We start from the raw sequence: 21,431 nt of genomic DNA on the forward strand, positions 1-21,431 counted from the left end.
CCGACTATAACTGACGAAAAATTCTGTTTACTTTGTCTAGAGGCAACAAAATATTTAAACAGCAAAATTTTAAGAAGCTTTGAGGAAATTAATACTGTTTTTTTGTGGATTTAAAGGTGACATCCTCCTAGAATGATAAATTACCAGTGCATATATTATATGTTTTTCATTGTGTAGTTAGCCATTTAACTTTTACTATATCTCGTAAATTATGTTCACACAGTCATAGTTTATTCAATACCGCACATTTTATACTGTTACGTATCGAAAGTAACCTGATAATAATTATACTGTGTAGATATAGATTTACAAAGTAAGTGAAGCATTCGATCAACAAGAAAATTGGTTTATTTTTGGACTTTGACCTATTTTGATTGTTTTTATTGTAAAATTCTAAGATTTTATAAAGTTCGTCCTTTTGTATCAAAAGACATTGACATTCATTGGAAAAAGTTAAAAAATTTAAAAGCTATCATTTTACTTTCATATACATATTAAGCTACACTAACAATGTACACATAAAACTTTAAAAGTTGAATTTCAAACTAAAGTCAAACCGACTTATATGAAGAAATAAGAAAGAAAGTAAAAAAAATTGACGCGCTTTAAATTCGGAAACGTTAGATGGATGTTATTATACATATAAACTTTCCTCTTGAATCACTCTACCTATTCAAAAAGCACCATTAAATTTGTTGCGTAATTTTACAGATCTAAACACTGACACACACACACACACACACACCGACGGCGGAAAGCGACTTTGTTCAATATTATGAAGTGATTTAAAAGCCATATAGTCGTGCATTCTAATATGCGGGTGGTTCGAGGGGCTGTCACTTACCTTTTAAACAATGCTGCGAAAAAAACATTTCAATGCACTGTCGTTCAGTAGCAAAATTTTATTAATAACTTGAATTACATTAAAAGAATAGACAACAATCGACCATGAGGTGGAACTCTGGGTGCCGGGAGTTCGGCCACGATACTGTCACAGATGTGGGTTGGGATCCTGTGCTACATCGATTTTTTTTTCTACTTTTAAGCTTGAGAAAGGACATACATTCATACTTTTAAATGCGCATGGTAGAGTGGGTCGAAATAGGGGATGAAAGTTGGTATAAAAGTTCCTTATAGTCGAACATAAAATCATGTAAGATTGTTCAATTGTTTAAAACAAACTCATGAATCGAATAAATTACACTTTCACACCTAAAACATTTAATCAATTTTGACACATTGTCTAGTCCTTGAGAAAGACTATAAGCTACTTCTCACCACGTCGCGCGATATAAGCGAATTCCACGCGAGCAAAGCCGCGGACGGAAGCTAGTCTTAGTTATATTGACGGCTGATAAACCAGATTTCAATCGTAATGATCTTGTAGACTTCAAAGATTAGCTATTAATATAATAAAATCAAGCTCTAAGAAATATCATAACGAGTGCTATACCGTATCCAAGCAATAGTAATCATTCTTATATTCATAACTTGAACAATTAATTAGATAATATGAAAAATCACAATAATGTAATTTGCTTTGACATTAACAAGTTTATAAATGCAGTACCGTATAACTTGTATATGTTGGAAGTTGCATCAAAACGGTTGATTAGTTTCATATAATTTAAATATAATCTTTATATATATAAAATTCTCGTGTCACAGTTTTCGTTGCCAAACTCCTCCGAAACGGCTGGACCGATTCCTCTGAAATTTGGTAAGCATATTGGGTAGGTCTGAGAATCGGCTAACATCTATTTTTTATCCCGATATTCCTACGGGATACGGACTTACGCGGGTGAAACCGCGGGGCGCAGCTAGTAAACACATAAAATAGTCAATTACTCTTAATTTATAATAGTTCTAATATTAAAGATATAAACTCAAATATATGACAAAAGGGACTTAATATTTAATATTCACATTGTACATCAAAGTGTTCAAAGTCTCTCTGGCCAGTTACTTTCTCTAGAAATGTTATTATGTCAATTTGATGTATCGATTGTATGTTTAAATGAGACATATCTTAATAATGCTAAAATTAAATTTCATGTAGGTATTAGAAATAGACACTTTGATGGTTTGGTGCTCCGAATAAAACATCAACTTCAGAAAAAAAAACATTTTATTCAAAACGATAACAACAGATGATATAATTAAATAATTTTACTATATAAATTGTAAATATAAGTTTAGACTTAAGTATCATCAATAAATAGGTAACGGCGTGTGACCTTTGTTAAGACCAATGAGTGATATGAAATTGAAAACAGGAAAGTTACATAAAGACCAGGGCAGATAGCTTTTGAAACTTAAAAAAAATTATAGTAACTTGTAACCAATTCAATTGGACAAAGAAAATAAGCAAAAAAAAATGCGAGGAAAGATAAATAACGGTTGATCTGAGGTCGGAGAGCGGAAGCGGAAGGCAGCGTAAGCGCACAAAACGGGCTTTTTCTTCCCCTTGCATTTGGACACAATTTTTACCGCTATCTGCGCTGGTCTTACATTTTAAGGAATATGCAATTATTTCTTGATTACTTAGTTACACAAACGTAAAATTAGCTTAAAAACATTTTTTTTTAATCAAATGAATTAAAAACATCATTTTCGGTTTGTTCATATGAAAATCGCTAATGTCCCAGAAATTTGTATTATATATTGCACTATTAAAGAATAATACAAATGATTAGGTAACAATATGTTTACTTATTTGGGAGTAGAAGAGCACCGTTGCCAGTTACCCCTCATTGGTTCGAACGACGAACACAGACACGTATCTCTGCGCCCTCCGCCCTCGCCACCTTTGTACTAACTATTCCGTACAGTCGACAGTCGAACATAAATCTTTGGTCGCGATATTAACTACTTAGAAACAATAAATACATTTTAGCAAATAGATTGAACCAACGCACTTGCAGAAATATATTAATTTACTACGATTTGGTTAAAGGTTAAATCACTTTTTTAGATTTAAAAACATATGTCTTAAACATACATGAATTAGGTACATAATTTATTAATTACTTGAAAAAACAACAATACTGTCACTCGGTGAATGTATTTAGCGGTTTTACAAATAATTATTTTGAATGGATTGTAATATCTGCAAAATAACAATCGTTGCAGATCAACTTTTAATAATAGTTTTATTGCGTATCTACCGTTATTTTAGAGCACCGTCTGTTACATTGAAACGTTATACCTTAACATCTACAGGTTGAATCATATACAATACTTGCTTCCACGTTCAATTACTTCAGCCAACGCAACGGGTAGGTAGGGAAATCGTTATGAGTAGATAGTCATCAAGATCATCTGAAAAATCAAAACAAAATAAAGATATTGAACATAGGAAGAAAGTCGTTAAGTAATCTTGTCAATTTGTCCAACTTGAGTCTGGCAATTTTATACTCAAACTTAAACATTCGTTCATTCAAATAGACTTCGTATAGAAGCACTTTTGAATCGTCATATTACACAGTTATAACATTTACCGCCGGTTCGGAAGGCAGTTTCTACAGAGAAGAGCCGACAAGAAACTCTGTAGTTGCTCTTTTAAAATAATATCAATTTTACATTTTAATCCTACATAATATGTAACATGTACATAACAATGATGCGAATGAACTGACCTGTGTGAATGAACTGTCCATGGATTGTCATCTTCCATACATTCATTAATACTATAGTAGGCTCTCTGAACTAATACGATTTAATACTATGAGGTACATAAATGAATTTTTTTACCTTCACTTAGCCGGAAAACAGGCATTTCAATTTTATTTCTGTTCCTCGTGTCCATGGGACATGATGCTATGGAAGTAGCTTAAATAAACCAGTCTAGCCGTATCTACATCGGTGGTATAAGCAATAAGGAAGTGTCTGTATAAAGTGATTAGCCATAAGCTCACCTCTTCCAGCGAGAGAGGATTAGATTTGAGTTTTGCATCCAGGCTTCGATATCGCTCTGTAACGAAACAATTTAAACACGTATGTAAAAAAGATTTTCGTCGTATACGATTCGAAACTTGAAACATTGGAAATACGAAGCGTACCGTGCGCCAGGTGGAGGCGCGCGAGGGCCAGCAGGCAGGCGGCGGGCGACAGCGCGGCGCCGCGCGCGAAGCGCAGCACGAGGCACTCCAGCACCTTGTTGGAGGCGCTGAGCCCGCACGCCCACAGCAGCGCGCGCAGCCGGTACGCCGACACGCGCCGCGCGCCGCACCCGCGCCGCGCGCCCCCGCTCGCCGCCTCCACACCTTGCTGCACACGCAGAGGCACACGGGATTCGTATATATAGATATTGATATAGCTAAGTAAATGTTAGGGAAATTCAGTCATAATGAGACAAAAAGATAATAAGAGTAAAATATATTATAAAGCATTTCAATGCTATAAAACTAAAAATTAAAAAAAAAAGAGTAAAATATTAAAGCCGTTCGTTTATAACCTTCCAAAAGGCGAGGAGAGCCAGCAGCGGCGGCAAGCGGTGCGCGGGCACGCGGCCGCTGACGGCGGGGTCGCGCAGCGTGAGCAGCGCGCGGCACAGTTCGAGCGAGGGCGGCGCCGGCAACACGCGCCGCCACGCGCCGCGCAGGGCCGCCCGCAGCGCCTCGCCCTCCACCTGCGCACACGCCACACGCCACACGCGTCACTGTTACTGTTACTGTTACCGACAACTTCGTAGTCTAAACCTGCACGGGCTACGACCCGCTCTCCCTCGACTTACCTCTTCGGTTTCCTGCTTTTTCATCAATTTGTTTACGATGGCCTGCATGTCGGGCTGTAAACATTAATTGAATTGTATATTATCCATGGCAAAGAAAACTATTTATTCGATAAGTATGTCCTCAAATCTCACCGGCACCGGCCAACCCTCCTGCTCGAACTCGGCAGCTATATCCCGAATAATCGCATTATCGTCGTTCACTTCCCTGCAACATCAACGACATTGTGTTAAATAGTGAATTTGTGAATTTGGAGCGAGTGGTAAATCTGTGTGTGATCTCGGTCATTGCAATGTACGAGTGCGGCGGAGCTCGCCACTCACCAAACGTCGGTGTGGTGGTCGGTAAGGATGCGCAGCAGGAAGGCGGCGGCGGTGTGCGGGCGGCGCGTGTGCGGTACTACGAGGTACTGGCCCGCCGGCAGCGTGAAGAAGGTGGCCACCTCGCGCGCCGCGCAGCAGTGCGTCACGTCCAGCGCGCGCTGCAACCCACACGAAAATACATTTTCAATCCACCCCCTCACGTGCCATATGTTACCATGTGGTTCGGAATTTCTCGAAACCTCGTAAGTAAACAAATTTCACTGCAATCGGTTCAGTAGTTTTTGCGTGAAAGAGTAACAAACACACACACATATCCTTACGAACTTTCGCATTTATAATATTAGAAGGAGTAGGATTATATAGCCAAGACACGAACTTTGCTCTGTGGTGTTTCTGTGATTGCAGAATGCGTCGTCACAGAATAATAAGGCATTGTGATCGTTTTCGTTGGAGTCATATTCTGAATTACAGTGTCTTTTTTTATGATAATTATTATATTTAGACTCGAGTGGTTACAATGATGATGGCGTCGATACGTGTACATATTGTTTATGAAGATATTCATAACATATAAATAGGTTCATTAAATAACGATAATATTTCAATGCGTGTATTCACGTTTACATTTTACGCTCGAATTTTTTTTCTCTTATTGAGTTTCAGTAGACCTTTTGTAATGAAATAAAGTATAAGGGAGAGACCAGGTCAGAGAAGGGCGCGGGGCGGCGCGGCGGTGAGGAGGGCGGCAGCTCGTACACCGCGAAGCCGATGGCGTGCAGCCGCGAGCGGCGCGCGCCCACCGCGTACTGCTGCGTCACCGACACCACCACGTGGCACTTGCCCTCCGCGCGCGGAACCTGCGCCATCGCACATTACATGACCCGCGGCCTCACGGCCTCACGGCCTCTAAATATTAATTATAATAAAAAGACATCGACTTCAATGCAGCAAACAGAATTTACATATTTATTTTTCCAGCTGAAACTATCAATTGAGTGACATAAAATATGTCAGTTACAATAATATGTAAATTCATAAATCACACTTAATACTGAAATTTAAATGAACACACACAGACATACACACACACACACACACGCACGCACGCAATTAACGCACGCAACGCAACGTACTAGGAGTACAAACTTTAGATCAATTATTTAAAGAATTAAATTAATAATTTCAATTTGAATTAGAATCATGGCGATTAACATAATGGTACGGGGGGGGGGGACGGAGCCGAGGACACACCTGTACGTGGAACTGCGGGTTGGCGTGCGCGGTGGGCGCGGAGGGCGGGCCGCCCGCGTTGTAACCGACGCGCCAGCGCCGCCGCGCCAGCACTGCGCGCCAGGCGCGCTTGCCGTGCAGTGCGGGCTCGCCCAGCCAGTCGTCCGGCCCCACGTGCACCAACTCCAGCCGGCTGAACGCCCGCGCGAAGTCGACGAACGACATCCTGCAAGCGACATCCGTTTATATTCTAAGTGTCGTAATGATAACAACCGCGTCAAACATACTCGTACCTTTGTGTCCTGCGAACCGTTGCCGCAAGCCGCAAATTAAATATTTTTGTAGTTTTTTTGTTGGCAAATGATAAAACTATCTAATGATATAATTGTGGTAAACGGTAATGTTATGACAATTCAAAAGTGCTTTTAGAAGTTTAATTGAATGAATAAATGTTTGAGTCCTAGCCTAAGTTTTGTGTTGTTCTAGTAATTAAGCGAGAACACTATCACGTTCCGGTTAGAACTATTTTTTAATCAGAGGCGCGTGTATGCCGGAAGAGACTCACCAGAAGTGTCCAGGCTGCGCGGCGCGGCGCTCGAGCAGGTCGCGATCGGCGTCGGCCAGCGCGCGCCACTGCGGGCCGCCGCGCGCCCACGCGCCGGCCCACTCGCCGCGGCCGCTCGGAGCGCGCAGGCGCACCAGCGCGCCGCCCGGCCCCTCCGCCCCCGCCCCCGCCGCGCCGCCTTCCTCGCGCACGCGCGCCAGCCCCGTCACGCAGTACGCTTGCCCCGCGATCAAGCCGTTACGGAGGCGACGCCCGCTGCTCTCTTTTTCCTGCTGTTAGTCGTAAGTTACTTATAAAAAAGCAGGTTTAATTGTGTATCGGCGATCCGTGCAGTGACGCGTACCATGGCGGTGGCGACGAGCAGCGTGGAGCGCGGCACGGCGGAGTTGAGCACCTGGAAGAGCAGAGCGCGCGGCTGGCGCGGCGGCGCGAAGCTCTGCACCACGCCGCCCGACAGCTCCTGCAGCGCGCGCGCCACGCCGCCGCGCGCCGCGCGCAATGCCGCGTACGAGCCGTGCAACCTGCCGGACAACACGATCTCTCTAAGCGACTCGTAAACCGACTCCCATAGCCAATTCCCTTTTTTAAGTTCTGGGACATCATTAACACTATTACTAAGTTGTTGTGAATAAAATTAATTTATTTTGTATTGTGTATGGATAGTAAAGTAAATGTACATGTAACTTTATAATAGACCAAAGTCTTTTCTCTTTACTGTTTTATTTTTTATAACTTTTATTATCCGTGTAAAATGAAAAAGCAGTGTGTACTCCATGTGTCGCAAGAGACTGCGAAAACCACAGTTATGTAAATGCCCAGGTTCTCGCATAACTTTAACTGAGTCAGCCTCTTTTTTCTGCAGCTAACGAGCCGCAAAGTACCTATACTGTCTGTTTTTATAATTATTTATTATTCTTAATTTTTAGTGTAGTTAGGTATTAGTAATAAATATATTTATTTCTTTCTTCTTCCTTTCTTTCTATTTCTTTCTTCTTCCTTTCTTTCTATTTTTGTAAAGATAACTTTTTCGTGTGTGTGTAATAAGGAACATGAATTATTTTATTTATTTCTTTAATTAGATGTGAGACCCGTTTCCTTTTCCTCACCCTTCCCAGTCCATTCCTTCCGGGTTTGAAAGGGTTTGAAACCCTTACCCCCTAAAAGCAGGCATCGCACTCGCAGAGGCAAAACCTGTGCAAATATTGACAACTTGCAACACAGTATATAAAAAAATTATATTTTTTCTTTAAAGGAGTAATAATAATAATCGCTCACTTAGCATAGGCCTTTTCGAGTAGCGGCAGCGTGAAGTCGTCGCGCAGCGCGGCGCGGCTGGCCAGCAGGCGGCCGCCGCGCACGGGCAGCCGGTCGTCCACGCACACCTCGCGCCACTCGCCGAACACCCAGAATCTGAACCTGAAACCGTTACGTACGCATCACACAACATTCCCAATACCTTCTACCCTTCTTCTTTTTCTTTGCCTTATCCCTTTATTTGGGGTCGACTCTCTTCTAATAAACTTTAAATTAGATATAATTAACATCCGGATAGAGTTAAATCATCAGGATTAATGCCCCGTGTGTACACAACACACAAAGTATGAATGTTTGGTTTTGTAAACCTGAATTTGCCAGTGTAGTTGGTGCGGAAGCTGTGCGGCGGCGCGACGCGCGCGAGCAGTTGCGGCGTGAGCGCTAGCGCCGCCGCCGCCGCGCACAGCCCGCCGTCGCCCACCTCGCCCACCTCCACGCTCCATCTGTAACACTGTGCCTTCACTATCCTGTAGACGGTCCACGATATTTTACAGAAATACTATAAAATTTCACCTCGCAGCGAACTGATCTTCCGGTTCGGGGTCGAGCTGGTCGGGGGCGAGGTCTGCGTCGATAGCCGTGTCGCCCAGGAAACGTGGCCGCGCGCACAACTCCTGTGCCGACCGATCACATATTATTTCAATATCTGAGAGGCTCAGCTAAAAGTAAAGGAATGAACGAGTAATGTAGTAGATGCACAAAAAGCATGTAAACACGGATACATCGGTGTCAGTGGTGCGACCCGGTTCCCACGTCATTGGCGAGACAATGCCGTGCCCCGCCACCTGCGCCCCGCGCCCCTCTCCCCGACTCAATGTTGGTCACAGTGCTTTATGAATGAAATACAAAATAAATATGGTTCTTCAGCGGAAACATGCTAAGGTAAAAAAAAATTAGTCAAGTTACGTATGCAGTCATCATCAACATTGACTTTTATCTTACAAGGTTCATGAGATAGGTATGGCCTAGCAGACGAACGGGCAGACAGTTAGACAGAAACAGGGACATTGAAGTCTGTATAACAGGATTCTAGGTTAACTCTTTGGGCGCAGAACTCTAAAAAGATAAGTCAGATATTACATTGGCTGTGCCCCGCGGTTTCACCCACGTCGTACATGATGCTAATGCCTTAGTAGTAGTTACTAGTTCCTGAGACTAGAACGTTCAATCAAACAAACTCATTAACTCATTATTTATACTTAGTATAGATTGTTAAACTAGCTGAACTCTACACTGTCCCCACTCTTCTGGGCATCTTACAATTTTTTTTTCACTTGTTAAATATGTTATTAATCACAATATAGCATATGTCACTCAGGAATAAGATACTTTTCAAATGATAAAGGAATTGTTTTAGTTCAGTTTGTCATTGATAATAATTAACTAATTAACTTATGTGGCTTCTTTGAACTGTTTAGTAATTGTAAATTCATCTCGTAAATCTCTCGACACATACTGCTCACTAAATTTAGGACAATCAGTAGGTACTCGGGTACTGTTGCATCAATTTCTGATGCATTTTTATATTATGTGCAATTGTTGCCATTATCGAAACTAGATGGTGGCAGTGTGGCGCCGCGGCTCTGGGGATCGCGCTTGCTTTGTCGTTCGTCGGGTTGCTGATGTTGTTAAAATATTATTGTTCTTAACACTAAACCCACTACCCAACTGGTCTGAAATTAAAAAGCTTTTAATGGTTCCGGCTTTAATTTCGTACCTAAGGCGGGGAACTTTCATACAACGGAGGGCTTGTGCTAATGGCTAGTACAGGTCCTATTACTTTGAAAACATTCCAGCATGATTTCAGCGATTCATTTGTCATTAACTAACTATTGTGCCAGTACTACTCTCTCTCTCTCTCTCTCACTCTCATATGATGAACAGTGAGCCATATATACGTTATTTAAAGTTTGAATAATGCGAAAATGAAATCGTTATAACTGATCACAATTTATGGATAACCGAGGAAAGCGGATATTTATTGAAGCATCGCCGTAGAGTCGCAGCTCAGCGAGATATCGTAAGGTGCTCGAGCGATGATCCGGCTCGAGTGGCAGGCGTGAAGCGGCGGTCAGGCGAAGGCGCGAAATGTTATCGTCCCGGATGCGATACCATCAGTATTCTATCGGCGTCAACATTCCTATTATCGTTTTTGGCAACACAATGATTCAATCATTTGATTTTTAATGTTATAATTGGCTATGTATGAGGCTATGTGGACAATAACTTTAGTTTTGCAATGATCGAAAATATGAAGTGTCATCGTTCATCACTACACTGATCAAATATATTAGTGTGCTTTCAAGGGAGAATATATCATATGATGTACTAACAAAATATTTTGTAAATTACATCATTTGTAAAAATAAACCATCTATGCTTTTATATAAATAGTGTCATAAAAGGATGACGTCAATGCATCGTGATCGAGACATATAGGTAAGTGTGGCCGTCGTGTCGCGTATGATTGGGGACCACTACAGTCGTCTCGACTCTTGTAGTAAATAATAAATAATAAATAAATTCTTTATTTTGGAGTAACAAGGACCCAATATCAGATTTTATAATAATTTTACAAAAAATGTTTTTCCCATTGGTTTTGTTTTATGTCCTTCAGTTTTATTTAACAAATTTAACTGCTTGTCGCTTAGTCTGGCACTCAGTTGTCCATAAATTGTATTAGAAAAGCGAAAGAATTTCATTGTATCTTATTTCGATTAACGCAAAAAGAAACAGGTATAATAAACTCTTTATTCGCATTACAAGTAACTCTAAAATAACCGAACTACATGCAAAAGGGAATTATACCGATCAGCATTTACAGCAAAAGCATCGACTTTAACCGCAGAATAATAAGTACAAGTATTCAACTAACAGGCGACTCAAGCTTGAGCTAAACTCTGATCTTGTTTTTTACAAATTTCCTTCGCTACAGAGTATACAGCAAGACCATACGAATACTTTTTGAATTTATCTACAATTATAAATAAGTCGACGTCGTTTCGCTAAGTTAAATGGATTCACGATTTTCATGACAATACGTAAGGTTTGCACAGATGTCACGGCGAGGTCGCGTCACGCGGACGCGTGGCGCAACCGCGCTTTTGTGTAGGAACACAGAACACTGCACACTGAACAGAAATAAGGTCATGGCGCTTCACTACACACCTGCCACTAATTAAATAACATTAGAACATCACATCTAAAAGGAAATATTGAAACTGGATAATCATTTTTTTACAAATGGCAATGTCATTTAAACTCAAACTCAAACATTCATTTGAGTTCCTTTAGTCAGTTTTCTTTTTGTTGGTTTATAAAGGGCTATCTGTGCCCACTCTATATACCTGTTATACATAAAATATATCTACATAAATAAAAATAAATCGCCAAATGCGTTGCTAATCGTTAAAGTTAAGAACGGCTCGTTCATTTTCACAATTTTTGTTACGTTTTAGTGTATTATAAATAGCTTGTATATTAGTAAAGATGGAAAAGACAAACAATTTTAGAGGCACAATCATAGTGTGGCTAAAGTGGAAACGATCACAACTCGTTTTGAAATGAGGAAATGCCACGATGCGTTCTGAGCATTGATATTAGTTTGCAGTGCAGAAGTACGCACGTGCGGGCGCAACCACAGCGCGGCAGCGGCGTGCGGCGCGAAGCGGCGCTCGTGCGGCAGCCGCGCCAGCGCGCCGCCCTCGGGGTCCTCCCACAGCGCTCCCGCGCTCCCCGCGCTCTGCTCCGACTCGCCCCAATACCTGCCGATGCATTTCAAACATCATGTTTAGGAACACTTACCAATTGTACTATTATATTATATGTATATCGATGTGGTAGTCGAGCATGCTTCGGCACGAATTGGGCCAGCTCGCACCGGGCAAGTACCACACCCCCACAGAAGACCGGCGTGAAATAGCATACTGCTGTGTTTCGTTCGGTGAGTGGGGGAGCCACAACAACGCAAGAAGTCCAAATTTCGCAAATCTCACGATTTAAGCATAAAACTGAGTGAATTATCGATATTTTTTAATTTAAAGTGGCCCCTCTAAGCGCATTCACCAATATTAACTGCTGATACTATCTAGAGGTACTTAGCAATGGGTAAGGTACCTATATTAATTATCCCCTATATAAATTCGAGTTTATCCCAAAATCCCATCTTAGGCTCTCCTACTATAATGAACTATCCGACTGCAAATTTGATGCAAATTCGAATAATGTACTATAGTATGATTGCTCAAGGCTTTGAGATTTTCAAGAAAGTTGAAAGTCTACTATACTATTCCGTTCCTAAACGCTACAGCTTATGAATTATTTTAATTTGGCTTATAACCGGAAGATATTTGGAAAAATCAAACTCTGTTCATTTAACTCGAGCGCAATTATAGCACGTGTATGAACTTTGTAAGATAGAAGATCATAGAAAAAACCGCATCCAATTCGATTAACCGCTGCCGACTGCCGTGTCGACGACCCGGCGCGGCCGGCGCGGTCGGCGCGGTCGGCGCGGGCGCGGTGCGACTTGCCAAGTATTAAATCTGTTATCAGCCTACCATCAATCTTTTCGCATATTTTTATGAGAAATAATGAAAGCTTGGTGACATCGCAACACCTTTTTTATATGCAAACTTCGGTCTGGGTCTGCATCAATTTTTATTATCAGATAAATTTTCAGTAGCGAATTAGTCTGTTTTGTCTTAGTCATTCCTGGTTAAAGCAAATTTCTGAGAACAAAAAGCTCTTTACACAAATCTGTTTTTTATACGTCTCGCTCTCGGCACCGTGTATACTATACTGTTTCTATAATATAGTAGGGTGATAAAACGCTATTATCGAAATAATATATTCCTTACTGTTTTTTGTTCCTTTATTTTGTTGTTTATTCCTTCTACGGATATAATACATCACGTATAAGTACATACATTATTGAATATATTATACTACGAATATTGACCTACTATAAACAAATAGACTCAATCGCCAATATCATAAGTTCGTTCAAAACTCGCGCGGCGTAGTGTAAAATATTCATTGAATATCGAATCCTATATCGTGCTTTTAATGATTAAAGCCATACGATAGGTATCGCGCATTAGAAAACTCGTCAATGCTTACGAATAAAATATTATATCATATTCGATAACGTAAAAGGGCGCAAGGCCACTTCATGAGCAATATTTAAGCATATAACAAAAGGGCAATTTCTTAAACAGACCTGCAATTGGAAGGCCATTGTCGAAACTAGCATAATAGAAGACATGTAATGCGCACGCGACGCGAGCTCGCGTGCTGCGGCGAGGGGCGCGCGGAAGACGGCGCACCATCACATACATTAATTATGAATCGATTTCGTAACGTAGCAAGCGATTATTTTTATAACGCTATTTTCATATTACATATAGAATACACACATAGAATATGTTGTAGGTATTTATGCAATTTTAAAATGTAAGTATGTAACACGTTCGTTTGTAGTAATTGTAGTTAAACAGTTTTGAATAACATCTTTCTATTGCTTGATACATTAATATGCACATAATAATAGGTGACGCTGTATAAATTGTGTCACTAATATTTTTCCTTACCTGGACATGGGGGAGGTCTCCTCACGCCTAGTAGCGCCATCTGTAAGTTTTTTGCGTATTAGTACCTCAGACTAAGTAATCAGAAGTATCAGGCATAAGGAACTAATTACACAATAATTTTAATAAACAACGACAAATAAGTATCGTGTACTAGGTGGAACCTACGACTTCACTCGCGTGGTACCCGCCTAAAATGATCCGGTAGTTGTCAATCCAAATTATAACCTATCTCTATACCAAGTTTTATATAATAAGACGGGTAGGAATGCTCGTAACTCGAATGTGTATAATATATGTGTCCCATCAAATTTCGCTAGCGGGCACAGCTGCTACCGTGAACGTATCGCAGGAGCACTACACGGTACACGCCTCGCGCAGGGTGTCGGCTGTAGCCTGTCGCATTAGCGCCGCCGCGCTCACATGTTGTTGTTGACAATCACGAGAAAGTCTATCGTTTACTTCATTTGTTATGCTTCGAGTTTCTAACAACGAACGAGCTGGATCCGGTAAATTTGATGTTTATTCCGACCATCATAATCGTACTGTAAATGCGAAAGTATGTGAGGATGCGCGGTTGTTTGTTACTGAAACACGTAAAGTAATAATTACTTCTAAGTAATTGCTTGATTTCTTATCTACCCTCCATCCAGATCAATCATCAAGTACAGTTAACTACATATATTACTAATGCGAAAGTATCTCTGTATGTCTCTGTGATTTAACGGCTAAAATACAAAACTGATTTTAATTAATTTTGTTAAAGAGGCAGACAAGACCTTGAAAAAGGGAAAAATGATAAGTCGTGGTAAAAAGATCGAACTCTATCTTTTTCTTTCCCGTACGATACACTCTTTCGGCTAAAACGGCTGGCGCTTGAAAGTTACATAGATAATATTTTTACGATAAAAAAATGACGGCGTAACGGCAACATTGCCACTCACTCGTAGTGCGTCTCTCGAATTAAAAAGTAAATATTCATTCATACTCGAGCGGGTACCAACCTGCGCGCCGTGAGTCGTCTGGCGAACCGTTCGAGCTCAGCATACGAGATTAGAATATCAGTTGATTTTTATCAGTTCCACTTGTACAAGCTACTTATCACAAATTTATACGTTGAGACTGACCCGCCAGCTGGCAACCCATCTTCATCCACATTGAACGCTATATTGTTGAAAACTTATATATTAGGTACATTACCACTTCTGAATATTAAAAATAATTGGTACATATACATTGTAATATAGCTAATGTTACTTGGTGAAAGAATTTTGGTCCCTACTGGACAGATTTTTGTGTTGTAACGTTACAAACATGTTTACTTATTATAATATTAGCATAGATAATAAATTAGCATAGATAAATACTCTGAATTCAAGGAAAATTTTAAACGACCAGATTTACTGATAATCTGAAGGCTGGCTAATTCTGAAGCTCTTGCAACTAAACCATAAGCAGGCAACTGAGTTAATGGTTTGCCTGATGATAAACGACCACCACCGCCCATGAACATTCAGAGAGATATAGTGCCTCTGCGAATGCGATGCCCGCTTTAAAGATGGCAGTTATAAGGAAAGAATTGACAACTGAAAAGAAAGAATGGACTGGGAAGAGTAAGGAAAAGGAAACGGGCCGCCACTTACCGTGGTAAACAGCAGCATTACTATTAGTTACTATTAATATTTCACGCCAATCTTCTGTGGGGGTGTGATACTTCCCCGGTGTGAGCTGGCCTATTTTGTGCTGAAGCAGGCTGGACTTCCTCATTAAAAATGATGCCCCCATTTTACGAATTAGGACAACTAGTACACTCCATCAATCAAGTGATGTTGGTACGTAGATAATATGTAAAATAGAAATCAGAAGACAATGAGTTTAATAGATGCTAATGTGCTTTGCATAAAAGGCAGACGTCTGGCGAAGCTCCCACGAGAGCAATAGTTTTACAATAACGTACGAATGACCTCAAGTTCCAGTGATGAAGTCAACTTAAGGTAGCTTTGTTTACAAACAATACGGAGATATCTCAGATCAGTGCAAACTACGCAGGAATTTACTTAACAATTATAGGAAATAGGTCATTTAAATACATGATTGTACACTCGTATATCAAACAACTGTGTTTGTGCCTCAGAGACCTTATCCCGATTCTAATTTGCACTGGTAAATGTGTGCATAACTATCTTTTGGGAACATTTATGAGTCACTAGCGTCTACTCAACATTGATCCACGTGCCAGACATGAAGATCGTCACACGCAAGTGAATAGCCTCTAACATAAATGTGTAATACTTATTTAAATTAGAATATTCTAGTATAAGCTATTAGGACGCACGACGGCGCTCGCCGCGTGCACGTTAAGTGGGTTATGAGAAGTGGCAGAGCACCGTTACGTTACACCGTACACAAGACCCACATGACACATGGACCTTCCCAATAAATAAAAGCGACCCTAATTACGAGTTGCTGTAATTAGGGTCGCTTTTATTTATTGGTCACAATTTTTAAACGTTTTTTTTATTTCAGAGTTCGCCAACCACCAGCCCCGGTGGGTCGTCTGATGGTAAGCGACCAGCAACGCCCAATTTGGGATTGCAAATTTTTTGTGGATAAGAAGAGAATAAGGAGGACAATAGATAAGAAAAAGGAATGGAACATTTGTATTTTTTAAGAGTTGACCCGGCGAACTTCGCATTCATGACGATTCATGGGACTTTTTACTTTTCCATGTTTTTTTTTACTTTTTAAACCTTCCGAGGTCTATTACGCATACAACAAAACCTAAATTATCAAAATCGGTTCAGTCAGTTTTAGTGAGATTAATGAACAGTAATTGTTTTATTTTTACATAGATATATGAATTTGTTTTAAATTCGTCTACAAGGCATGCTATCTCGCCAATTGTTGATTATGAGAGCACGGCTGTGGTGTCATCTGAAGTTCGCGCTGACCCCGATCTTCTCGTAGCGTGTTAACATTGACCGTGCTCAGCGCGTCAATGAGCTCTTGGCGTCGGGTGACTTTCACTGATGCGTGCGGCGCACTCCGGCGCGCTCCGGTGCGCTCCCGTGCGCCCGGTGCCCAGTGGCCGGTGCATTATGATCAGGCTTCGCGGCGCGGGCTCCATTCACTCAGTGCGGTGCCTCTTGAGCGGCGCGCACCTGTCGCCCGCTCAGGCGACCGACTTACGGTTACGGCAATTCTCTCGGCGCTTGCACTTTCGAGGGACATCGAGTCGATCCATTTATTTGTTTCATGTAAGTTGTACGACACGATTCGAAAGGGAAATGCTACGCTGGGGATTACGCATTTCAGAACGTTGCTGAAATAACTACAAACATACATAATATATTATGTATTCTCATTTGTTTCACTATTATAATTCTGTTATTTTTATCCTATTTTATTTATTCCGCCTGCGGTTTCACTCACGTTACTAGACAAAAAAATAGACTGTCTGAGGTTTTATTCCCGCATAGTTCCCGTTCCCGTGTGATTTCCGGTCTCAAACTATCTCTGTATCTCAAACTATCTCTGTATCTCAAACTATCCCTGTATCTCAGACAGACTGACAGGCAGAGTGACTTTCGCATTTGTAATTTTAATTAGGGATAATATGGGGAATATATAAATTCCTAGCCTAACAATAATTTTACAACAAATACGATGTTAAATCAATCAAAGAGTAAATTAAGCGGATCTCACAATTATCGTGTGAAATTCGAGGATGTACTAAAGAAAACCGGACGGTTAGCAACCGGCGGTAGGCAGTATTTGATAGAAATTAAAGACATTCGTTACTTGTAAGTAAAATGTTTCTAATCGATGAAAAAATTAATGAACATAAGTAATTACAGCCCATTCGCATGTTAACATGATTAAGTATCGTGTTGTTTGACACGACAGTAATCGGTCGATAGTACGCGTCCGTGCGCCCGCGCCGCGGCTGCTTGGGAGCGGGCGCTGCTGCGCTGCGCGCCGCCAGCCAGCCTTGCGCTTAGTATTCCATACGCTATAATAGATCATGCTGCGATATCATATTAGGCATGGGTATATTTTGAAATACATTGCACACGAAATTATTGTTAAGGACATGGTTGCGTAGGAAACAATGAAACTTACCTTTGTAACGTTGTGATCTGAATTCAGATCATCGAATTACACAAATTATCCCTATCTCAAATTAACTAGAACAATCTGCATATGATTGGTTTCGCAATTCGCAATGATAACTCTTTGGCGAAGTGTAAAGAAAAGTAAAACTAGCATACTATTTTTTTTTTTTTTTTTTATGTGACAGCGGGCAACTGAGCTGGTGGTTCGCCTGATGGTAAGCGATCACCACCGCCCATGAACATTCACAAAGGTAGATCCTCTGCGAATGCGCTGCCCGCGTTTTTGGGGTAAGGGAAAAGGAATAGATTAATGACTGGAAAGAAGGAATGGACTGGGACGGGTGAGGAAAAGGAAACGGGCCTCCGGCTCCCCCGAACCGTACGTACGTACTCACCGTACGAAACACAGTGGCATGCCACTATTTCACGCCGGTTTTCTGTGGGGGTGTGGTACTTCCCCGGTGCGAGCTGGCCCAATTCGTGCCGAAGCGTGCTCGACTCCCACATTAAAAACTACTATTATGTTATCTGTGCTAATAAAAATCATTATAATATGAAATTCCACTGTTACTAGTGCAGGTAAGGGTTAGCTGTTGTCACTTGTTACATTACATCTCTCTGGCATATAACCTAAGCTAAAATTTTCACCAAAGTACTTACTTCCAATGCCGTTGGTTTTGAGTGGTGGCCCGAGGGTGGTAGACGCGTGAGCGCCAGTGGAGTGCGCGGGGTGCGCGGGGTGTGCGGGCGGCGCGGGGAGCGCGGGCGGGGCGCGCGTGCGCATGAACTTCTTCATACCGCCGGTAGCCGAGCAGCTGCGTGCGCAGTCATCTCCAATATGGCGTTTATTCCATCCTCAGCAGCTACACACGTGATCATATTTGGTCATGATGGTTTGATGAATTCACCACATGAGAACTGACGACCTAGCCTAACCAGTACTAGAGAATATACAGTAAAGCGGGACTGCCTCTTGGGCAGAGCAAGTGAGTGACCCAAGGCCAATATTCTGCGTATTTATTTTAATTACCCCATTAAAGAGGAACTTTGGAAAGAGAAAAAATTAATTAGTTTTAAAAAATACGGACTAATCAAATCAATTAAACATTGAAAAATTGTGACTAAAATGGGACATTCGGCTCTCGGCTCTATCAGAAACGCCGATTCATAGAGAAATAACGTCGGAATTAAATACCATGCTCTCATTGCCTCGTAATAAACCAATTATACCTAAAGACGATTTTAATGTGTATCACACTTTTTTTAAAAAATCGGTAGAGACTTAAGTGAGTGTCCGAGTTCGATAGAGTCAACTGTGAGTTTGCTATCTCAGCCTTCTGAAGAAGATTGTATTTTTTTTTATATCACAGACGGCATTGGAGCTGGTGGGAAGCCTGATGGTAAGCGCTACCACCACCCATGAACAATTAGAGAGTCACATTTAGTATAGGGTCCATTGCAGACCAGGGTGAGGAAAAGGATATAAGCCTCCGGCTCCCCCACTCACCGAACGAAACACAGCAGAATGCTATTTCACGCCGGTCTTCTGTGGGGGTGTGGTACTTCCCCGGTGCGAGCTGGCCCAATTCGTGCGAAGCGTGCTCGACTACCACATACAATTTTTTTTTAAATTAATTGTATTATAAAAGGATCAGGATGAACGTACTAAACACCTTATGAGATCTATTACGGCGGTTTAAATATTACGACGATTAATGATAACCTTCATAGGAGGCCTGTGTCCCAGCAGTGGGAACATATATGGGCTGATGATGTTGATGATGATGATGCCGTTGAAAAATTATAAGACTCTAAATAATCCAATATAATTATTTCAATGTTTTGTAACAGCCGCGTGTCTGTAATATTTATGCGATGTTCATTCGATAAGGCTTGCGCAACCTAGGTGTCACCTGCAAAGGGCATACTGCACAGTGCACGGTGCACGTTGCAAGCGTGCGGAGTGCAGTATGGGGAATGTGTGTTGTGTGGTGTGTGGGGTGCGGGGTGCGGTGTGAGCATCCGCGTGAGAAGCTGCGTCTCGTGATCCGCGACGGACGGCGCAAACGCTCAGAGCTCTCTGCTGAGTCTTACCTAGCATATTATTTAATTCGCCGGTTTGTAAACATTCTTCAATTCGCTGTAACGTACCGTTAATCACTGGTCGCCTGTCGCTGTTGTACCGTAATCATTTAATATTTAACGATCGCGATATGCGAGCCGCGGATATGCAGTTATATCGAAAGTAGGTAAAAACGCGTAATTTGACGCCTTTCATATAACATCAAATGTTTAACGAGCCGTTTAATTTTGATGGCAAGAAATGTTTACACGAGGAAGTACGTACATCCACCGACTCGCTTACACAACTAACAAATCGAAACGGTTATAATACCACGAAGAGCCACTTAGGAAACACTCTCTCGACCACAAAGCACAGGGCAAGCACAGACCGATCTTTTTACGAGAATCCGCAGCGGAGGGCGGCGCGCGATGTACACAGCGCTGTACGACAAGTGGGCCGTACGTGCTTGCAGCACTGAGCGCGCGCACTCACTGCGCTCGCGCCGCAGTCCGCAGACCGGAGTGGTTGGCCGCCGCTCACCAGTCACCACTCACCAGTCTCAGTATATGCTATGTTTCAACCTCTTCTCTGGACTCATCGATCGTTGTCTGCCTTGTCATACATGTGCTCAAAACTGTTACTTCAATAGGCATAACATTAAATAATAATCAAAGAATATGCTTAAGGCCCAAACATTTTATCAAGGATCAGAACAACATTTTATCTAGTTGCTAACTTGCTCAGTCGTGTGGTAAAATAACGAGTTACAAAATTGTATCTACAGTGTTCTCCTGGATCTTCAAATAAAACAATTCAGTATTCATACTTCTTTTCATCCTAGAAGCATAAGAACCCAAAAAAAAAACATCCAAACAGCAAACCGAAATATAAAAACAATATTGAATCTTTGTCTCATGATTTTCGTAGGTACTTATTTCTTTAATGAGAGTAAAAATAAATAATTGTTATAATTATCATTTTTATCATTTTTTTTTTCATTTTAATTATAAAAGGTACCTAAGCATAAGGGTTAGGTTTTTACAATATTAAATATTGATAAGGTCATCGTGGCTTTCGGAATATGACCCAACCTCTGCAAACTTCCACGGGCGGTGGTGATCGCTTACCATCAGGCGAACCAGCAGCTCAGATGCCCAGTATAACATTAAAAAAAATAAGACCACACACCTAAAGTTCATAATAAACAACTACTACCCACCTAATAGTTGACACCGGCATATGATAAAAATGTAGCATGTGAATTAATTTGGTTGAGCTGTACCAGGGCAGCATTACATAGGTCATAGAGCATCGTATTACATAGAAAAAACTCGTCATCATATTCCATTTCCAGAACATGACGGATCCGAAAGTCAGGCCTTAGTAGTAGTTTCTCTAGATAGATGGCTATTTAACGAAATTTTCACACACAAAGGCACACATACATGAACATTAATGATTGTATGTTTTTCTTTTTCTCCTAGATCATAATTTGTTT

General features: G+C 41.3%; 1 protein-coding gene across 3 annotated transcripts; it reads right to left on the reverse strand.

Annotated features, from left to right (window-relative positions):
• Positions 1-2,154: 2,154 nt before the first annotated feature.
• On the reverse strand, positions 2,155-20,771 carry LOC119839870 (calpain-2 catalytic subunit-like). Of its 3 annotated transcripts, none has more exons than XM_038366290.1 (18): positions 19,963-20,771; positions 18,529-18,731; positions 13,757-13,796; positions 11,791-11,929; positions 8,679-8,779; positions 8,474-8,608; positions 8,127-8,267; positions 7,195-7,372; positions 6,852-7,120; positions 6,308-6,512; positions 5,758-5,913; positions 5,057-5,214; positions 4,868-4,940; positions 4,736-4,789; positions 4,457-4,630; positions 4,062-4,269; positions 3,918-3,973; positions 2,155-3,321 (listed from the first exon to the last, which is right to left on the reverse strand). In XM_038366290.1, the coding sequence occupies exons 2-18, from the start codon at positions 18,662-18,664 to the stop codon at positions 3,295-3,297; spliced, it is 2,250 nt and encodes a 749-aa protein (XP_038222218.1). In that variant the 5' UTR covers positions 18,665-18,731; positions 19,963-20,771; the 3' UTR covers positions 2,155-3,294. The 3 variants fall into 3 exon arrangements, with proteins under 3 accessions (XP_038222218.1, XP_038222217.1, XP_038222215.1); XM_038366289.1 differs by having other exon boundaries at positions 6,852-7,123; positions 20,020-20,770; XM_038366287.1 differs by having other exon boundaries at positions 6,852-7,123; positions 19,963-20,770.
• Positions 20,772-21,431: the final 660 nt, after the last annotated feature.

This window comes from Zerene cesonia, chromosome 5 (assembly GCF_012273895.1).
Source record: "Zerene cesonia ecotype Mississippi chromosome 5, Zerene_cesonia_1.1, whole genome shotgun sequence".
Classification (NCBI taxonomy): Eukaryota; Metazoa; Arthropoda; class Insecta; order Lepidoptera; family Pieridae; genus Zerene; species Zerene cesonia.

What these genes read in the sequence shown, in the direction of transcription:
- LOC119839870 (XM_038366289.1), bottom strand. Translation starts at nt 18,664, where the DNA reads ATGAAGAAGTTCATGCGCACGCGCGCCCCGCCCGCGCTCCCCGCGCCG. An exon ending in CTCGAAAAGGCCTATGCTAA is followed by an intron (nt 7,373 to 8,126) that starts GTGAGCGATTAT and finishes GTTGTCCGGCAG; the next exon opens with GTTGCACGGCTCGTACGCGG. An exon ending in AGGAGGGTTGGCCGGTGCCG is followed by an intron (nt 4,790 to 4,867) that starts GTGAGATTTGAG and finishes TAATGTTTACAG; the next exon opens with CCCGACATGCAGGCCATCGT.